The 21,229-nt window shown below is 40.3% G+C and overlaps 2 protein-coding genes across 3 annotated transcripts in view; one reads left to right on the top strand and one right to left on the bottom strand.

The window, feature by feature from the left end:
• slc4a11 (solute carrier family 4 member 11) overlaps positions 1-4,723 on the bottom strand; it is a 67,027-nt gene extending 62,304 nt beyond the window's left edge. For both annotated transcript variants that reach the window (XM_053620955.1, XM_053620956.1), the window contains exon 1: positions 3,236-4,723. In XM_053620955.1, the coding sequence (XP_053476930.1) occupies positions 3,236-3,296 (61 nt within the window). In that variant the 5' untranslated portion in view covers positions 3,297-4,723. The remainder of the gene's footprint in view (positions 1-3,235) is intronic.
• A 5,951-nt stretch (positions 4,724-10,674) lies between these two features.
• Positions 10,675-19,632, top strand: ky (kyphoscoliosis peptidase). The gene is made up of 7 exons (XM_053620954.1): positions 10,675-11,427; positions 11,595-12,307; positions 14,915-15,029; positions 15,233-15,350; positions 15,645-15,836; positions 16,006-16,196; positions 16,846-19,632. The coding sequence occupies exons 2-7, from the start codon at positions 11,603-11,605 to the stop codon at positions 18,177-18,179; spliced, it is 2,655 nt and encodes an 884-aa protein (XP_053476929.1). The 5' UTR covers positions 10,675-11,427; positions 11,595-11,602; the 3' UTR covers positions 18,180-19,632.
• Positions 19,633-21,229: the final 1,597 nt, after the last annotated feature.

Below are 21,229 nucleotides of genomic sequence, written 5' to 3'. Positions count from 1 at the left end.
CAGCTACTAGTCTGCTTTGGCAGCGACAGGAAAAGTGATGCTGTGTCAAAGCAGCGCATCTCTACTTGGATAGTGGAAGCAATCTCTAGGGCTTACGACATGCGGTCTCGCCACGCCTCTGGGCATAAGAGCTCATTCCACTAGGGCGGTCGCCTCCTCGAAGGCTTTGTCCAAAGGGGTATCCTTGCAGGATGTGTGTGCGGCTGCAGGGTGGTCTACGCCTCACACAGTCATTCGTTATTACAGCCTGGATATTCATTCCACCCCGGGCTCGAGTGTCTTGCAGTGACCCTCGCGCTTGGGTATTTTTGAACAGGCCGTAACCTCGGTATGACGGAGTGGGTATTCCCGTTCCCATACTGTTATGCTAAATGCAACGTCGAAGTTCCCTTTGAAAGGGAACGTCGGGGTTACGCATATAACCCTGTTCCCTGTGAAAGGAACGAGACGTTGCATAGCACTGTCATACCGGGGCAGGCCTGTGAATTGCGTCTTCGCTTCAGATAATAGAGGCTGGCGGCATGGTTCACAGGTGCCATATATATATCATGCGACGCGCTTAATTGCCACGTCACCTGATCATGGCAGGCCTATAAGTAGAGGCATGATTTTACACAAGCTTCAGATACCGGTCACACGCACAAGGCATTCCCATACTGTTATGCTAAATGCAACGTCTCATTCCCTTCTTAGGGAACAGGGTTACATGCATAACCCGACATTTTTTTTCTCTGTTAAACACGTTTTTTTAATCTGTTTATTGTTCGTCTTAGATTATGTGGAGCATCTACCAGTTTTCAAATCCCTTTGAATGAGCTGTTACTATAGAAACGATAATGTATTCGAACTATCACATTAATATAAACCTATGAGGTATAGTACTACTACTGTCAGAGCTATGCTGTTAAAGCCTATGTCACAATCAGCTCCTTACCTCCCTAGGTTGTGAATAAGTATACCATGTACACAAGTTTGGGCACTGGTAAGGACCCTGACTCGCTACACATTGGGACAATTATAATTCAATTTTTGGGCTACATGACTACATACTCGTGTTGTAAAACGTTACCAAAAATTAAAAACGTAAAAATGTTTAAGTTTTATACGTCATATAAATTTGTTCGCTTAATCACATGCGTTTTTGTCATGATACTTCAAGCATGTGCTGTAGTATAAAAGTGTATAATCTGTTTAGATCAGTCTGTACAGGATTTCACAGTTTTTTTTGTGATTTTTGGAGCCAAAAATGCTTGATCTTTGCTGTGGCTTTTTATTTCTTTTTAATTTGCAATGCAACTTGCGGAGTTTGTTGTGCTTTTTTGTGGAAAACTACTTGAATTGCAATAATTGCAATTGCAGGAAAGTGTTTTGCACAGTGATGTTTGTAGGTAAATGAGACCTTTTAGATGTACTCAAGTTCGACATACATAATCGAAGAGGGCTTTGGCTGAATGCGTGTTGTGACGACATCACATGATGCGTCATGGCCCAAATCTGAGGAAAATCTGCGGTAATTTTGAAAAGATCGCAAGCTCCTCAGAATTTTGCAAACTTTGCTTGATTTTGAATTCATTTCTGCCATCGCAAAATCCTGGAAGGACTGTTATATAATTGTAAAATAACCCTGTGAAGGGTTCCTAATTGAACACGCATAGTTTGTTAACTTTCACCTGCGAAATACCAGATGTGACTCAGGTTTAGACTTTAGGTGATCAACCCAGCGATAGCTGTTCTTCCTGCACTCTGGCATTCATCGCTCTTAAAACATGATCTTGGCCAGCTTTAAGCTCATCTCTTTTATACTGCAAGGTGGACAAGATGCTCAGTCTGTGCAATAGAAACCAGGATTGGGAAACGAGCTTATATTGTTTACTTAAACGCTAACTCTACAGTGTTGCACATTATGCTGATCGGTTTAGTGTGTAAAGTCCTCATGGAGTTATCTAAATTCAACAGTAAGAAATAATGCAGGCTGATCCTGAGGAATAAATCCTCCTGGCAGATTCAAAGTTTGTTTTAATATAGTGCAATATATTTACCAATATTTCTCAGTCATTCACTTATACCCGTCAGTAAACATTTAGTGTTTAATGGATTGTACAGTGTTAAGGTAATAGTGTTCCTGCTGTGCTGTATATATGTAAGGAATAACTGTGGCCGCATTACCACCTCGCGGTCTGTATTATTTTCTACTAATTCAACGGAACAGAGTCAATTATTCCGCTTATACCACAGTTACACCACCTCAAGACATTTGTCAGGTTTTTTTCCTTAAAACGCTCGTGTGTGGAACTAATTTATTACGCGTCCCAACTCAAGCATCCGTTGCTAGAGCTAGTAACGCAGGCCCGAGCTATTGACATGCAGTTATTGGAGAGAGAGAGCGTTCACTTTTTTTTTCGTTTTATGCTGATAATATAAAAACAGAACAAATCAATACATCAATACCTTATTACTACTGTACGCAGAAAACATAATGAATAAATAAACAAACAATTATACTTGTTCACCGGCTTCTCTCTCTCTCTCTCTCTCTCTCTCTCTCTCTCTCATTACTGCACATGCTCTCGCGCTCTCCTTTTCTTTTCTTTTTTTGCTCGCTCAATCCTCCTATTCGCCTCGTGGTCGCATTACCACCTCGGCTACGTAACATACACACACACACAAACATATATATATATATATATATATATATATATATATATATATATATACATATATATATATATACATATATATATATATATATATATATATATATACATATACATATATATATATATATATATATATATATATATATATATATATATATATCACGACCCGTCGTTAATAATTTCAGCAGGCTAACTTTTCCGTTATTTCACTTAACTTGGCGAAGTCATATAGAACTGTAATGCGGTCAAGACCTGACTGGAACTACTTTAGCTATGCGTTTACTGTCAACTAATTGCACGCCTCAGAACGTCTGTCAGCCAATCAGAATCGAGAATTCAAATGACGCGTTTAAAAGTGTTAAATTAGACCTTATTGTGTTGACTGTATGTGTTTAGCATTTTTTTTTTTTTTTTTTTTGCTATAACCTACATGGACAGTAAAATTCAACAGCCTGTGAACCAAGATGCTGCCGTCAGACTCAATACTGTTTGTGAGAGGATGATGTCCATGTTTAAAACTCAAGATAACGGTCATTTTCAGATACTTCATCTCACAAGTTCACCGTCGAAGTTCTTACCTTCCACGAATCTGTTCACGGTCACTCCCCTCATGTCTCCTCCGTCGCTGTCAGTTTCCATCTTCTCTTCAGTTTTGGAAAAGGGGTTTTTTCTGCAAAGAAAAGTTCCAGGAAATGTTTTTCTTTCCTCAAAACATCCTCTTGACAAACATTTAACAGCCCTCCGCTTCACCTAACCTCTTCCCCTCAGTGCGCGCACAGTGAGGCGCGCGGGTGTTCCGCAGGTGTGTGTGACAGCACGCGCCCCCGAGTGCAAGGCGGATAAAGGCTGTGTCTCAAACCACATTCTATTACACAGGAAAGTGCAGGCAGCAGTAAACTGACCAGGGCGAAATGCACTTGTTAGTAGGTTAGTACGCGATTGTGGACGTAGCTCAAGACCTTTGGCTTTGACCAGTCCAGACGAGGTGACAAATTGAATGGCCGCAATCTTAATTTTGATTATGGGAACAGTCTGATTTGAGAAAACAGTCCTATACGTACACGGTGTCGAGTTGTTTGACCTGCTAAAGGGTCAAAAAAAAAAAAAAAAAAAAAGAAAAGAAAAATATGTCCGAATATCAGCCAGTATCAAGTACACCAATCAGCCATAAAATTAAAACCACCTGCCTAATGTTATGTAGGTCTCCTTTGTGCTGCCAAAACATCTCTAACTTCTCGAGGCTTGGACTCCACAAGACCTCTGAAGGTCTGCTGTGGTATCTGAAACAAAAATGTTAGCAGTAGATCATTTAAGTCATGTAAGATGCGAGGTGGGGCCTCCATGGATCAGACTTGTTTGTCCAGTACATCCCACAGACGCTGGATCGGATTGAGGTCTGGGGAATTTGTAGGTCAAGTCAACACCTTGAACTCTTTGTCATGTTCCTCAAACCATTCCTGAACAATTTATGCAGTGTGACAGGGCACATTATCCTGCTGAAAGAGGCCACTGCTATTAGGGAATACCGTTGCCATGAAGAAGTGTACTTGGTCTGCAGCAATGTTTAGGTAGGTGATACAGGTCGAAGTAACATCCACATGAATGCCAGGACCCAAGGTTTCCCAGCAGAACACTGAACAGAGCATCATACTGCTCCGCCGACTTGCCTTCTTCTTCCCATCTTCCCATAGTGCATCCTGGTGCCATCTCTTCCCCAGGTAAGGTGACGTACATGCACCCAGCCGCCCACATTATGTAAAAGATGTAAATTCATCAGAACAGGCCATCTTCTTACATTGCTCTATGGTCCAGTTCTGATGCTCATATGCAGGTGACATATAACACATGATGGAAGAATGTATGGAGAACGCATCAAAGCATATTCATATGCCTGAGATAAAACAGAAGACCATGGCTGTTTTTTGTTGCTTTCACATTCATCCTGTCAATCACTGAGCCCCTATTTGTCCAGATATTAATTTACATATTCCTTTAATCACTGTAGTCATTTAGATATCAAAACGTGTTACATGAAGAAAGAAGATTTTTTCTGATGACACTTACAACAGAACAGAATAGAATATAGCACAACAAATGAACTATTTATGTACTTAGAAAATAGACTCAAACAAATGTATGCATTTACAAAATGCTCTGTGAGGCTTTACACACTGGTGGTGAGTCTTCCGACATACTCCAAAAACCAGCTGTGATGTTAACTGGAGAGCCATAAAGAGTGCAGGACATGTCTGTTTAAAAAAGTCTCTAGTTTTAGCACTAATCTCTAAAGGGCTCTAAAACATCAACAAATCTAGTGACAAAATCCCTAAAATGGCAACACTGTGCCCAGTGTAGACAAACATTGCTATCAAAAGAAATATAACAAAGGGAGAATCTTCAAATTGTTTTTATAAGATGGAGAAAAAAAAACATTGAACACAAAAGGGATACAGACATCAGATTAACATTGCTCCTTCAGTACAAATCATGCTAAAATTAATGTTACAAACTGGTAAACTGTTTGAATTATTGGCCACATCTGCATAATGATCAGTTGCATAATGAGTGTTTCGTTATATAGTTAGAGAGTAAGATAAAGCACTCATTTTGCATGAACCACTTGCATGAAAATGTTAGATAACTGCAGCACATAGGGCTTATATATTAGCTAATGAGCTAGTGCTCAACACTTCTCTCAGGACACTTGGTCAAACAGGTCAGTATGATTACATGAAGCTCATTTATCTCCTGGTTTCATAACATTAAATAATGAATCAGCATATTTCTGCTCAGGTTTGAAACAGCACAAGGTTACAATAGACTGATTTCAAAGCAGATGTTTGCTTGTATTGAAATTTAATGCTTCTCCCTTCATTGCACATGATATTAGCTAGCTGATTTACCAGTGTACGTGAAGAGGAGTCAATTAATGATGTGTTGTTCATGAAAAAGTTGACTCTGAGCTAGTTCTTTTAGGGGAACATGAGTCGACTCATAATATCCTTTTGCTGAAAAATTCATCAGTATTCAGTGTCTCTGATTCTCTAATGCCTTTAATCACACACAGTGTAACCATGTCCACAGTGCATCAAGTGAATTTTATCAACATCTAAGTTGTTTGGCTCAATATAACAATGTAGGTGGTTTTAATGTTATGGCTGATTAGTGTACAATACCTTTAAAATAAAGTGTGGTTGACATTCTGACATATTTTTCTTTTTTGGTGGGTCAAACAACACAACGCCGTGTAACTACATGACACAACAGCACAATAATATGTTGAGGAATGAAGAAGAAGGCTATTTTTTGAGATCCCATTGTAGTTCAGCATCCTGCATAGGTTTGTAAGGAAGGGATTCCAGCAAAAGGAGGGATCCAAATTGTGGTGGATGGAGGCACCTTGCTCCTTTTAGAAAGTCAGTATTAAGCATATGATACCCTAGAGCGATGACATCCACACTACTGTGGGATCTGAAGGATGACGTACACCTTTTAGATGGGAATGTGTTACTGCCTTACAGTCCCAGAAGAAAATTAAGTATTTTGGGAATTGAGCCATTGAACCAGATCCAGCTGAAGAGGTGAACACCATTCACAGAACTAGTTACAACTAAGGGCATACAAGGTATGTATGCTAGGGGCCCTTGTGTCTAGAAGTGGTTCCCGGACTGCTAAATTGCAGTTTCCAGCTAGTGATTCAGTCCAAGGGGCCTGCCCCATGGACGTAGGTGACCTGGATAAGAGTGCCAAAGCAGCGGAAGAGGCCACAGGGTACTGTATTACAGCCACTAACAAAAGCAGTAGTGGAAACCAAGGTCTTGCCAGCCAGGTCAGGGTCATGAGCAGGACTCATGCAGTGTGGGAAGAATTGGTGGTAAAGGAGGAAATGCATATAATATATAAAGTTGTATGCAAATGTTTGGGCGCCCCTAGACAAATCATGTTTGTTTGTGGTTTTTGATCTGTGGGGATTGTCTCTTTCCAATAGGTCACCCCTCCCAAGTGGATTCCTTTACTTAATATTGTGCTTCAGCTAAAATCTTTGGGCTTCTCTCACTGAGAGGGACACCTGTCTCTAGCCTTTGGGGTCCAACCATAGGTTAATAAGTTACTCCTAAAAAGTTTGTAGTCCCAGCAAGCCCAAAGGAATCACTGATCCACAGATGCCAATACCACACCTGGTAGGCTAGCTGAATTTGATTGGCAAGCATAATATATGCCACACATTGGGCTGATGAGCCTAATACCTATCTTGATGCCACTAGCCAACAGGGGAGACAAGGCCACTTGTATATATATTGAAAATACAGATTCTAAATCTGATTTGGCTAAGATTCTTATAAAGAAATCAGTTCTGATATTGGGTTAATATGCAAAAAGACACCAGCTTGCACTTCTAAGCAGATCCAGGGCAAATACAGCACTAGATTTGGTCCTAATATGGTGAATTGTAAATTTATTGTCTGGGTGGTATAGGAAAAGTATTTCAACTCCTCTGTTAAGAGGTACCTGGACCAGTCAGGGAAACACTTATATAGAATGATATTATCTTTTCAGTGGAGCCCCTTTTTGTCATAAAAATGTTATTGCCTGGTTTCTACATACCTACTTGCACTACACAAGACATTTTGAAATGGCAATGTAGCTTATTTAAAATCAGAAAGAATAGCAGAATGTGGTACTTAAAATGGGCTTAAACAAAGAATTTGATATTAAGCCTTCCATCATTTTCTAAGTATATACTGTACAATGTGAAATTCTATTATTTCCTACCAGGACATTGTCCTGTTTATGTGTTTCATGAATTTTCACTGTGATTTATGATTAGTGTAGTTACCTGTTGAGTTACTGCACCATGGCAGTGCCTAAGCAGTACACAAGCCAAAGTGCCTGGCCAGGTTATTTTCAAGATACTTTCTGATCCAATAGAAAATGTATACTCCCCATACTGGACTTGGATTTTCTTAAACCAGTTGCCAGTCCATCAATTGTTCTGTCAACAAACACTGTTCTGAAAGATGCATTCCCACATTTAAACCGGTGTGGAATACAGGCAATTCCCTGGTTTTTCACATCAGCAGAGTGAAGTAACCTTCCCTTGGGGTTAGCAGAGACACCCACAGTGTTCAAATCTGCAAGACGTCTTCGAGCCCCTGCAATGCCATGCATAATCTCTTGGGGAGGCCCAACAGCAGGTGATGAGCCAGACAAATGTCCTAATCTTGCAGACTGTTCAGTGGTATGCTTTTATTTGCTACCCCAGTAGTAAAAATTGGCATTGTTGCATCACAGATTTATCTGAATGTCAACACTATTAGCCACATCACAAAATCAGTAGTGTTTAGGGGGAGGGGGTAATTCCGCATATCAACATCCTGGAAATTGAAGTTATGTGGCTAGTGCCACAACATTTTCAGGACCCCCTAACGGGGCCACACGTGTGGACTGACACCACCATGGTAATGTTCTACATCAACTACCAAGGGCCACAAAATTACAAATGACCTTAAAGTGAGCAAGAAAGCTCCAGAATTTAACAGATACACATGTTATGCACTGCCTACCTATCAGGCTGATGAAGTCAGATATGCTGGATACGCTCTCTTGTAGCAGTTCTGTGAACAGGTAATTGCAAATTTTCAAGGAGGTAGTTCAGTTAATGTGGAAAACAGAAGAATGGATATCTGGCAAGGCAGGCTGTGCTAACTACACTTGGCATCATGAGCAAATTACATAGGTGGAGAGTCATTCCATGTCCTGGCCTAGGTGTTCCACTGCCAGGAGTGAAGGGTCAGTCAGCTCCCTCACAGAGGGATCAGCATCTGCAGACTGGAGAGTTTGTTTCAATGCCAGCAGTACAATAACTAACATATTGCCAATGTATACCTTACACAATGTAATATCATAAGGTCTCACTAGCCCATCAACCATGCATTAATGTTCTAGTAGCACACATTTGGGCATAGAGCGGGGAAGGGAGGTATCAAGATTAGGGATGTGGCCCAGGCTGACCTACTTGTGGTCATATACCTCAAACGTGCCCCACAAAACCCAGGCATGGTTGAGATGTCAGTCCTTTAAAGCTCTTGATAAAATCCTTGCACTGTGGCATAATGAAATCTATTGCAACCAGCATTGTGTGAAAGAGCATGTTTAGTCACGCAGGTTACATGTCACTTGGACTGCCACCATTTTGAGTGTGGCTGTCACAGCTATTTTATTATTTTATTAAATGCTAATGCTCAGAGGAAATGGCGCTAAGGAAAACCAACCCAGGTGGAAAAATGAGAGGTGAGTGCCAACACAGAGTAACAACACCGAGCAGTAGTAGCTGAATGAAGCTAACAAGGTTAACACCGCTATTGATGGGAACACAATCTTAACCACCTGTTAAATCTATTGTTAGCACTGGAGGACAGGATACCTGTAGTACCAACCATAGTCATAATTTGTTTTACAGAATGCTCCATATGGTGTATGTGCACAAGAAGGTATCACCATCCCTGGGTCAGTCAAGTGAAAGAGAGGATGAGCCAGAGGATGAGTGTAACGTAGACAGGACCTACTCATGTAGGGTCATGGTCATAAAGTTGGTGATTTTGCTATTAATACTTGGCAAGGAAATCAGAACACCTCAGTACTCAACTAATTCCAAAGGAAACCTCCCTGACCATCTTCTACTCAATCATAGAGCATAGAGTAGGCAACCAGAGAAAGCACTGAAAGAATAGTTAGGTGTATTTTGGGATGGATATATAGCCAAATCATTACTTAATAAAACAAGAAGTTATAATATATATGCTTGCAACCGCTAAATAGTCATTAAGGGTCATATTCAGTTGAGTTAAGCACACTCAGTGGGGATTTAGTATTGAAATTGCACACACCTGTATTCAAGCCTCAGCTGTAAATTCAGGGTTTTGGTCTGTAAATACACTATGGAATGCCGTCTGAGACCACTATTAAATGTATAACACTATTAATTAATTAAGAGTATCGTCTGTTTAAAGCCAATGAAAAGTCATTGGAGGAGACCACATTTTAATCAGACACAGACTTGAGGACTTTGCACTTAAAGTGAGGCTGTAGTCAAATGCTATTTTACAAACTGCCAAACAATGAGGGAGGAAGCCATATTGTTAAATTAAACCAAATTTGCAGTTACTGATGTGATAATTACTACTAGGATTATTCAGGAATCAAAATGTTGACAATATACCTGACTGCTATTATATGTTTATTTCAGTGCTTGCCATCTTCATCATATATCATTGTATTCGTCTTTTTATTTTACAATTGACAACAAAAAAAAAAACTACTTCTTTCTTCAGTCCACATTTTCTATCATGGATTTTCAATAATTATTATTAGTATTTTTTTTGTTGGGGGGGGGATTTAAACACAAGTGCTTGTGTTTAAAGGCAGTGGTCTAGACACTACTAAACAACCAAATCTCCAGGTGATTGCATATTCTGTATGCGTAGCCCATCTTTGAATATGAATAGCAATGTCCCTAAGTGACCGCTGGTTTCTTAAGCCCCCTTTCATCTTATCTAGCTTATGACACCATGTGTGTACTGTAGTTGACTCAAATAATAGACCTGGTTGAAGCATACGGTCAGTATCGAGGCCTATGATCTATATCTATATATCTATCTATATCTATCTATCTATCTATCTATCTATCTATATATATATATATATATATATATATATATATATATATATATATATATATATATATATATATATGATAGGTAGATTAAAAAAATGATCATTGGCTGCATATACAATCTACTACATGAATCACATTAATAACCAGGTTTTCCTGGAATGCAGACTAAATTACCTAGTGATTGATTATTTTCCTAGTACACATACACATAGCCACATTTATAAATATGCAGACTACAAAGATGTTCAAAACCTGTCCAGTGTACAAAAATTACCCCACAAAGCATGCAATGGCATACAGTGGTATAATGTTAAATTGCTTGTGTGTAGGATACAGAACAGGGGTAGGCGAGTGTAATGCCCAGAGTCGCACTGAGGCCATATTGGCAGGCAGTTGGTGGGTAATTTGTTTAGTGCTAATTTGGCCTTCTAGAGTGTTGTATGTGAGAAGACCCTTGAGGACCCCAGCCTGACTAACATAGTCTCTGAGTCACTGAGGACAGTTTTTAAGTGTAGAAGCTCTATGTATAGAAATAAGAACTGATATGTTTTCATGCACATAGATACAGTATCCATCAAGGTCATGATTACTCTAGGTATTAGTGATTATATTTACTGAAGTACAGCGGTAAGAAGAAACCATGTTTCAGAAGAAAGAAAATTCATTTGTCCTTGTGTAAAGTGGGTTTGGATACTCAGACCTGTCTTGGCTCACTTTTTAAATGTTGCTTTCTGCACAAAGTATATTTTACAGTGCATTAAAGACAAATACCTAATGCCATCACATGTTTGTGTGCACATTTCTTTACACTCTTATCTTTAACATGCCGCCCTTGTCACCCTTTCCAACATCTACTAACACCCCCTCCTTCCACCACTTTCCCTTTTAGCTCATTGGCTCTTCTGTTAAGCCCAAATATATTTTTAGGCTGTTATTCTTTCTGAGGGGTGGATACAGCAAGTGAGGGGATAGATATATACAGAACCCCCCTACAACAGAGAACAAACGTTCCTAATGTTATTCATCTCTCTGTTCAATTATCAATGGAGGATTAATATACCTGCAGACTATCCTGGAGAGAACAGCTAATTCAAAGTAAGGTTCTGAGCTTACCTGAAAATGTTTGTGTGGTTTTTTTTTTAAGTGCATTGCATCATTTCAATGCTTGACCAAAAGTGTTCAATAAAATGTTTTACATAGATGTTAAAATATATCTAGCTAACCTAACTCCAGAAACTCTATACGCATTTATGTACATTCAGACAGCAAGATGACAGATGTCATGGTTCAGAAGGTCTCCTTCCCTTTTTCTTGCTCACCGTGCCACGCCCAAGCTGATGAACAGCCACTCGCAGAGCAGAGATCTCACCAAGACATCGAACGACTGGTGCAAGGAACACTAAAAGCAGCAAAGGACCCAAATAAAAACCCAAACCAAAACAACTCAAAGCTGGAGTATAAGGACACAGTGTCTGCATTCAAGGTCAGAGAAGCACAAGCTTCCAGCACAGATTCTGACCTCCAGAACACAAATACGGGCTACTCTGCAAATGGCAGTCCTCATCCAGAGCCTGCCATAAACACAAATGATACCATTAAAACCTATCCGACATCTGATAAACAGGACAGAGATTCATCATCTGTGGAGAGTAGCCAGTCTAAAGGCAAGGTTTCCTACAAGACTGTGTTCGAGAAATGGGCAAGCCTGCAATATGAAGAACAACGTCCTAGTACAAAGCGCCAGCTCTCTGCAGAGAGCGCAGCAAAGTGTGTGACTGTAAGGAAGAGGAGCACAGTGGCAAGCAATAAAGAAGAGCCAGCAAAGCCTCTCTCACACACCAATCCTGGCACACAGCCCAGGAAAGCTGGTCTACCCATACGCTCCTCCTGTCAGAGGCAGCCAAGAAGACAGCTGTTCAGCAGCACCGGGGTCTTCCACAAAGTGGACACACACGTAATTAGCAAAGGGAGGGAGGTAACACACACACACACACACACACACACACACACACACACACACACAACGATAAAAAAAATCAATATAAAGATATTTCTTAATAATGTCTGGTAGCCGAATGCTAGTGTTGAATACATTAAACTATGGGCATCAGTACATTGTAATATTGTTGTATTTGAACTATGACCATACAGAAAATTTCACTATGTGATGGTACACAGTCTACTGTACATGGAGTTGAGAGTTTAGTGGCACCTACCTTATTGTTACATTCATCTGCCATTTTCACATGTCCACCTATCATATAAATAGGTTTTAGCTCTATAATTATAGTAGACATTTCACTGTCTACACACATCATGTGCTACACACATGCAGAAACACCTTAAGATCATCACTGACCAGAAATGACTTGTATGGTGGACCACTGATATGGTAGTAGCTTGTTACTTGTGGTTGCACAGTATCAGTTGCAGTTGCAGCACTGCTACTGGGTTGTTTTTTTTTGTTTTTTTGTTGTTGTTTTTAACATTGTATACATTTACTGGTCTCTTTATTAAACACACCTTATTAAACTTTATGCCTTAGACTCATGTTCTTGCTGCAGTGAATATTCTGACTCGGCTACCACAGAGTTACACTTCTCAAGATCTCCTGATGTGATTTTAAATACTGCACATCCCAGGACCCATGATCACACCAAACATTCCTTCAACATGCATAGTACTGTTTGCCTTTCTTTTATGTAACTGTTTACTATAGTTCCCACTTTTTTTCTTTTAAGTCTCCAGGTTTCTCTCTCATGTCATCTCGGAGAGTTATTCCTTGACACTGTCTCCTCTTGGCCATTCATTAAGATCTAGATCTACATCCAGATTTCTGTGACAATCTCTATTGTTATAAAATCAAATTTAATGTATTTAAATTGTGTTTAGTTTTGTGTTCAGTTTTGATTGGTGTTCAAATCTGTGTACAGTTAGAGAATATAGCTAGTTATTTCCATACAGAGCTTGTTTTAAATCATCCTTTTGCTCATCATCAGTGCTCAGTTTCCGACCACGGCACTACTGTTGGCTGAATAGAATAATTTTTCATTATTGAACACTTCTCAACCCAGTGCTGTTGTGCCTGATGCACTTTTCCCAGCACTGCACACACTAACATGCCACTATCATGACAGTGTCACTGTTGTGCTAAGAATGCTCCACCACCAAAATAATATCTGGTCAGTTGAGGAACTATGGTGGTCCCTTACTGTTAACCTACAAAAATGCACCTTAACGGTATGTACACCTGATGACGAGGGTGGAAAATACTTCAGTAATTGTGCTTCATTACTCTACTTAAGTATTACTTTACTTTATTTTAGTATTATTGAAATCGACTACTTATACTCTTACCTCTTTTCTTCATTTGCAAGAACAAAATGCTTTTTACGCCTTACATTTTTTATTTATACCTTCAAAGTAGACATTACAAATCACAAAAGACTCTTTTTTTTTTTTTCCTTCCAACCAATGAAAAAAATGTATGCTGTATACCAAGGTAATGGGCCTGGTTTAGCATCCAGTCATATCAGTTTAGACTACTAATCAAGCATTGTACCAGTTCATAATTTGCAGTGACCTTCTTATGCTTCACAATTTAGTTAACAATATAGATATCCATGTGCATATGAAGATGTATAAGCCATTAGACTGCAGTATCGATCTTGAGGATGAGCGCTCCTGGCTGACCTCAGTGTTTAAATATACTAGAGAAAGCAAAGACTTGTATAACATGAGGTGTCTCCTTTGCCTCCCAAGAAGGCATGAACTCTGTCTAATTTGAAAAAGCAAGTTGAAGTATTGAGCTAATTGCCTACCATTAAAATTTGGACACATTTTGCCTGTTTTCTCTGCTAATGAGGGTTTAACTAGCATTGATTCCAGAAACTAACATAATTGGCTAGGGAGTAGGTTGAATTCTAGCTAACAGTACATTTTGGATATTTACAAATTATTTCACTTCTGATTAATTCATTAGTAAAATATGTCATGTTAACCACGCATATGACCAGCAAACATACAGAGACTGATTGATGGTTTCAGGCAAAACAGCATAGTCGCTTTAAAATGATAATCCTTTTCTGATACATAATAAAGGTAACTTTATACATGAAAACAAACCAGTTATTTAAAAAAAAAAAAAAAACTTCAGTACATTTAAAAGTAGAAACTTTACTTTGTCTTGAGTACATTTTTAGCTGGAGACTTCCACTTTTAATTGAGTAAGATTTTGACACATTGTCTATACTTTGTATATACCCTCAGTACATTTTCCACCCCTGCCAGGCAATGTGTGTAGCTACATAAAACCACGTGCACTGCTAACTCAGTGAAAGCATTCATAATTGTATACATATCAAATTATCAACAGATTCATATAAACAGTGGCATTCTAAAACTTGACTGTTTTCTTCCTCCATGTTAAATTCGCCAAGATAAGACTGAAAGACAAAGGCGTGTCTAGTTTTGCTTTTACTTCTAGGTAGAATTTCTGAACAGCGCAATGAAAGAAGGTTTAATATTATTGTCTAATTAATCAATCTAATGATACATGGTCTCAGTTCTTATTGTATTTCAGCTGAAAGAGCAGAGAGTGTTCTCACCTCAGAACATTGCTCGCGTAATTACACAGGGGGCCAGAAATGAGCTAGAAAAAATCAGGGCCATATGGGTCTGGCTCTGCCATAATATTGGTAAGTACATACACACACTTTCACTGAAACAGCAAGAGAATCTAAACACTAAATGAACTAGTAAAACAGAATGGCATTTTTCTTTTCTTGAGTGGAGTAAACACTGCATGTAGTAAGCACAAATACTGTAAAATGTAGGGGGAAAAAAAACATATGACGCATGGTGCTCTATGAATATATTGTGTGCTTGTGTGTGTGTGCAGAATATGATTTGGATGGGTACCTGGGTCTATCCCCAAAGCTCTGCACCCCAGAGGAAGTCATTAAGGCAGGTCGAGGACTATGCAGTGGATTTTCCAGCATCTGTCTTGAAATGTGCAGGTGACTGCCAGCGTGAAGAATGTTGGGCTTGTGATAGTGGTGGACAAGCCATCTCAGAAGCCTCTTCAGATTCTCTCATAAATATTCCATACGTGTTTTAAGAAACAATGCATAAGATGGAGTAATGCCACGTAATATTGTTTTAATGCTAATGAAATCATTCAGCGAACACTCGTGCCCATTCTTTCATTTCCATATGCATTAGCATTAGAGCAGTACCATTATACCATAAATATTTAGAGTTTACCTGAAGTATAGTGTGAGCTGTACTTGTTTTCTCTCTGTGTTCTGTAGGGAAGTTGGTATTCAGTGTGAAGAGGTGAGTGGGTACAGTAAAGGCATTGGGCATTGGCCTGGGCACAGGCTGGCAGATAAGCCTTCTGACCACATGTGGAATGCTGTGTGGGTGAAGGGGCAGTGGGGGCTTCTGGACGCCTGTTGGGGGGCTGGCACTGTCAACATGGACACCAAAACTTTTGTTAAGAGGTTAGAATTCTTTGCACTAGTCACATCTGTATACAGGATACACATGTGCAAAGATAAGTGCTAAATACTCATAGCACTATTGTTTTACAGTATATTAACATTGCTATTCATTGCTTGTTTAAATATTAGAAAAGAGATGGTGAATAACTCGTTGTGGTACGTCTTTTAGATTTGACGATTTTTACTTCCTGACTGAGCCGGGAGAATTGATAAACTCTCACTTTCCTGATGAAGAGAACTGGCAACTGCTAGACAGTCTGATCTCTCTGGAGCAGTTCGAACTGATACCAATAAAAACCTCAGCATTCTACACGCTGGGACTGACCCTTCTACAACCCACACAGTACAAAATAACCACAGGTCACACACCCACATGTGTACAAATGCTTTACACAAAATAAATAATAAGAATAAAGGAATTAATGTATGTTCTCACCCACACTATCAATAATGCAGAGGGAAAACACAGATTTGCATGCAGAAAAACAGTGTGTAGACATACAGTACAGCACAGTACAGACCGAGTTCATATCTGGATCCTTAGCTCAGTCTCCGTAGCTCGGGGGCCGTACATCAGAGAGGCCCAAAATAACATTCTTCTTCTGTTTGTGAAGTTATTGTGTGCTTTAAAGATTAAAGCGTCTCAGGGGGAAGGAGGGCCAATATGTTATTGTTACTAAGATTTCCTGAGACAGTGACAGAATACCCTCTGCACACAGCAAGGGATACAAATATATAAACACTGAAAGGAAAACATAAAAGTGAAAACTCCCTTTCCAACAACATAGTTTCCATACAAATGTTGTAAGAGTTGTAAGAAATGTTGTGAGTGGTGAACAACACACCCCACCCTAATCGTATTTGGGTTTTTTTTTTTGTTTGTTTGTTTTTAAAATAAGACTTTAGGTAGTTTAGGCAACTTCTTACAAAATTGCGACTGTCTAGTTTGAACACTGAACCTGGCTAAGAACCCTGTAACGTTTTGTAAAATCTTTTGTGTCTCCCACAGATGACGGGGAGACAACGGTGTCTGTGAGCTCGTGCGGACGGTTGACCTTTGCCTATGAGCTCAGGCAGCGGGACTCGGAGACAGGAGCTGCAGGGCAGAACGAGGTCGACGGCTCATGTGGTTTGCTGTCAGTGACGCAGCAGGGCATGAATCTGCGTCTGCTGCCACCAGAGCCAGGAGCCTATGAGCTGAAGCTATTCGCACGACCAGAGGGTGACTCTGGCACTCTGCTCTGGGTCTGTACTCTGGAGATTGAGTGTCCATCTGTCCAGCAGAGCCAGTCGCTGCCCGCTAACCCCTATCTGAGTTGGGGTTTAGGTTCCAGTGCATTGGTGCATGGGATAAAGGGCTGCAGTGTGCCAAGCCAAGACACTCTGGAGGTTTCTGAGAGAGGAGAGTGTGAGGTGGTGCTACACACCTCGCGCCCCCTGATGATGGTGTGCGAGCTCATACACCCTGAACTCGACTTCGCTCTGGCTAAGCGCTGCCTGGCACTGCAAATAGCAGCAGAGCAAGTGGTGTGCAACGTGCTATGCCCGTACAAAGGCTACTACCGTCTTTCTGTGTTTGTGCGTGATTACGATGATGGAAGTGGCTCCTTTCAGAATGTAGGGAATTTCCTGTTGCGATGCAGGGGCTTAGGAGTGAATCAGAATGTGCTATACCCTCCTGATCTTAGTCCATGGTGTGGACCAGGAATGCGCACACAAGCAGCTGGACTGTCGCACTTTAGCCACACAGGGGCATTGGTGAATTTGCCTCAGGGTCGCTGTAATATTACTTTCCACTGCACCTCATCTCAGCTGCAAATGCACGCAGTCCTCAGTGCAGAGTCATATGAGAAACCGAATCAGGCCGGCTTTCCACTGTCACGACACATTTTGCTCACATTCACAGACAGCAAGGTGACAGTGAGCGTGTGTGTACCGCAGCCTGGAGTCTATCGCCTGGGTTTGTATGGACGCACACCCCCTCAGCAAGACTACGCTCCGCTGTGCGACTACGTGCTGCGAAGTGCATGCGACAGATGTGGAGAACCATTCCCATGTGTGTATTCAGCATGGGGGAAAGGGTGTGTGCTGCTGGAACCACGTGGAGGCGTGCTGGCCCCACAGAGCTGGGTGTGCTTCCGTGTGCGGGTGCCGGCAACACGGAGAGTAAGTGTGCTCGCAGAGCAGCGAGTGGAATTAAAAATGAATAAATGCAGGGTGTGGGAGGGCAGGGTCTTTACAGGGAACATCACTCAAATTAAACTGACTGCAGCCACTTCAGACACCGGTGACTTGGCCGTGCTCATGACCTTTGATGTCCTCAACCGGGAGAGCAAGCAGTGATGGAAAAGAGAGAAAGGGAGACAGAGTATGTGTGTGAATGCGAGTATGTATGTATGTGTTGGGCAGCTGGACAATATCCATAAAGTGAGCTTGTTTATGATGAGAAAGTTGCTTGTAATTCTTTTCGGGGTTGTTTTTTTCCCCCTGGTAAATGGTTTGTTATGCACTGGATGTATCTTCTGAAATATATATTTCTTTGCATTCAAGAAAGCATTTCTTAAATACAGTAACCTCAAACACAAGCATTTTGAATTTCTGTCTTCATTTTTTCCTCAGTCTGACCTCCCATAGTGTACTTATAATAGCAGTTAAAAAACAACAACAAAAAACAAAACAATAGACATTTTAAGAGGGCGTGGTACAACTGTAAAGGGCATTCGCAGTCACAGAAGGGCAATTTGTGCATTTCGCAGCAGCGTGATTCAAGGACAGAGTACACGGCCCACTGGTTGATGAGAAACTTTTACATGACACGTCACTTAAAAACTGTTCAAAGTATGGTTTAAATATGTCCTAAAGCTTAGGATATGCTGTTTATGTGTCAAAGAACACAATATACTGTAGTGAAAATATGCTTGTGCTTAGCAAGGAAAAAAAAACAAGCACAAATGAGCAGCACATTATATGGAATCATTCCAAATAGAAGGAAATGAGAAAGTTGAACTTTTTCCAAATTGGAGTCGTATCTGGTATCAGACTGGCCCTAAGCTCTACAGGAGCCAGAGGGGACACCATTGTTTACATGCTGCAGTCATAACAAATAGGAGCTCAGTATACACTTGGGCTGCAGATCCACTCCAAACAAGAAGTAAAACAATGCCTGCTATGTGTGTGTTTGTGTGGGTATTGCCTGTAGGGAGAAGGTCAAGTACTGCTGATGTAAGGTGCCAGAAATACTGTGTTTTGGATCTGTGTGTGAGGAGCTGGTGTAGCGATGTCTAGGGAATTGTTGGCATGTGTGTATGGACACATTCAAGGGGTGTCAAGTCTGCATGTCTTTGCATAAAAACAACTGCTTGGTATGTGGCAACGATTGGATGGAGACCAGAAACCGAGAGCCAGGAAAAAGGATATGTACTATCAGATAAAAACACACAGAGAGAGAGAGAGAGCGAGAGAGAGAGGGAGAGAGAGATAAATCACCGTAGTAATGGCAGGCTCTGAAGGTTTGTGCTGATGCAGGACTTGGCATTTTCATAGACGTTATCACCATGTGACAAATACATTGCTGAGGGTATAAGCATTAACACCCACCCGCACCAACAAATGTGACTCACTAATGATGAGACCATCCTGAAAATGCAGAGAAACCCACAATCAGCAAACTGAAAACACACGTCCAGTAAGTGGGTTATAAATAGTTTAATGGATTATTTAATCTCATAAATACAACGTATAGATTATAAAAAGCATAAGTCACAGGAGAAAACAGGAGTTCCAGTAGTTTTGTGCAAATATAACTCAATAATTTGAACTTTCACACACTTTTGTGAACCTCTTTAACATTTCGGCACTTTTCAAAGTACAACCATTTTCACCACAAATAACAGTATGAACTCCAAACATTGGGTATTCTGAGGTAAAGTTTTAAGAATTCATTACTGCTGTTCTTGTATCTTCTCTCTAGAACTTAAGAAGTTCAGAAATATCTTAATATTCGTCCGCAGTCTGGATGGAATGAGAAACGTGCTCATTGTTGTGCAGGCAATAACATACGGACTATTCCTATTTTAGGACTGGAATTCTTTACTTCAGGCTTGTTCCCTACCAAACATCTTGAGCAGTAATGTAAATTAGCCCTTAGGTTTCTGTTTTCCATAATAAGCTCTTCTCACCACCAACTGTAGACTGATTAGCATAACAAGTGCAATCAAGTCTCTGTGATGGAAAATTCTCATATGTTGGTACAGCCAATATAGTCCAATACCTGAGAACATAAGAAAGAAGTCTTCAGCAGGAACGGTCTCTGATGGCCCCTGCTGATTTTTAGGAATGAACAGATTTCACAGAGTGGTTAACAGATGGGAGTCAGTAGCTTTGGTCAGGAACAAGCCCTCAGCACATAAAGCAAGTTTAAGATATTGCTGAATAATTATTGTTCCAATAGAGGCCAAAGCCAAGACATCTGTGATTATAGATTTTTTTTTTTTTGTTAAAAAAGTGCTTCAGTTTAAGGTATGGCCTTTTGGAACACTGATGTGACCCTTCAGCTAACAAAAAAATATTTTTTCCCTTTAATCCAAACAATTTTCCACATATAAAAGGCTAATTCTTTCTTAGACACCAAACTCTGTTTAATCCTCTAAGCTCAGCTCCACAGATACAGTGGTCAGGGAAGACGTGGCAAGCAGTTATAGGGACAGCCTGGAGGGCCTCACTGGGGTCTGTCTCCAAAAGCAACTTAAAAACTGACCCCATTGGAAAATTTGCATTAATTCATCCAATTGTAAATAAGATGTCTTTTAAAAAACACCCATTCCATTTAATCCAGGCTTAGGCTTTGCCCTGACAATGACTTGTATTTATTTAAAAGTTTTGCTTTGCTGCCCTCCAGTGCCCTCTCGCCAGCCAGCATCCGACCTTTCACAAATAAGACAAACACTCTGCTTATCCTTTCACCAATACTGCTGCTCAACTCTGCCTGGAAATGTGCCTCTTAGCCAAGGCACTTCAGTCAGCCTAATAGGAAGCCTCTGAAATAAGTTACAGGAGTAAAACATACCCCTAATTTAATCAGTTTTTTTTATTTATTTTAAATTCACAGCCTTATAAAAATACACTTTTTCCCCTCTCCGTGTAATTCAATTCTTTTCAGATATGCAAAATAGAGTTTTTTCCCTCTCTTTGTAGTACCAGTTTGGTGAAAGGCAATTGTGTTATAAATATAAATATACCTCAGTAAGACACATTAACACATGCAGATAGTATGTGCTAAAAATGACTGCTACTCTGAACTACATATTAAAGAAGTGTTATGGAGCCCCATCGCCCCAGGACAGCTGCTCTGTGTCTGAGAAGCAACAGAAATTGTCTCGCTCGCAGAGCAACTG

The sequence above is a fragment of the Ictalurus furcatus genome, chromosome 3 (genome assembly GCF_023375685.1).
Source record: "Ictalurus furcatus strain D&B chromosome 3, Billie_1.0, whole genome shotgun sequence".
In the NCBI taxonomy this organism is placed as follows: Eukaryota; Metazoa; Chordata; class Actinopteri; order Siluriformes; family Ictaluridae; genus Ictalurus; species Ictalurus furcatus.
This window is presented reverse-complemented; position numbering and strand designations above follow the sequence as displayed.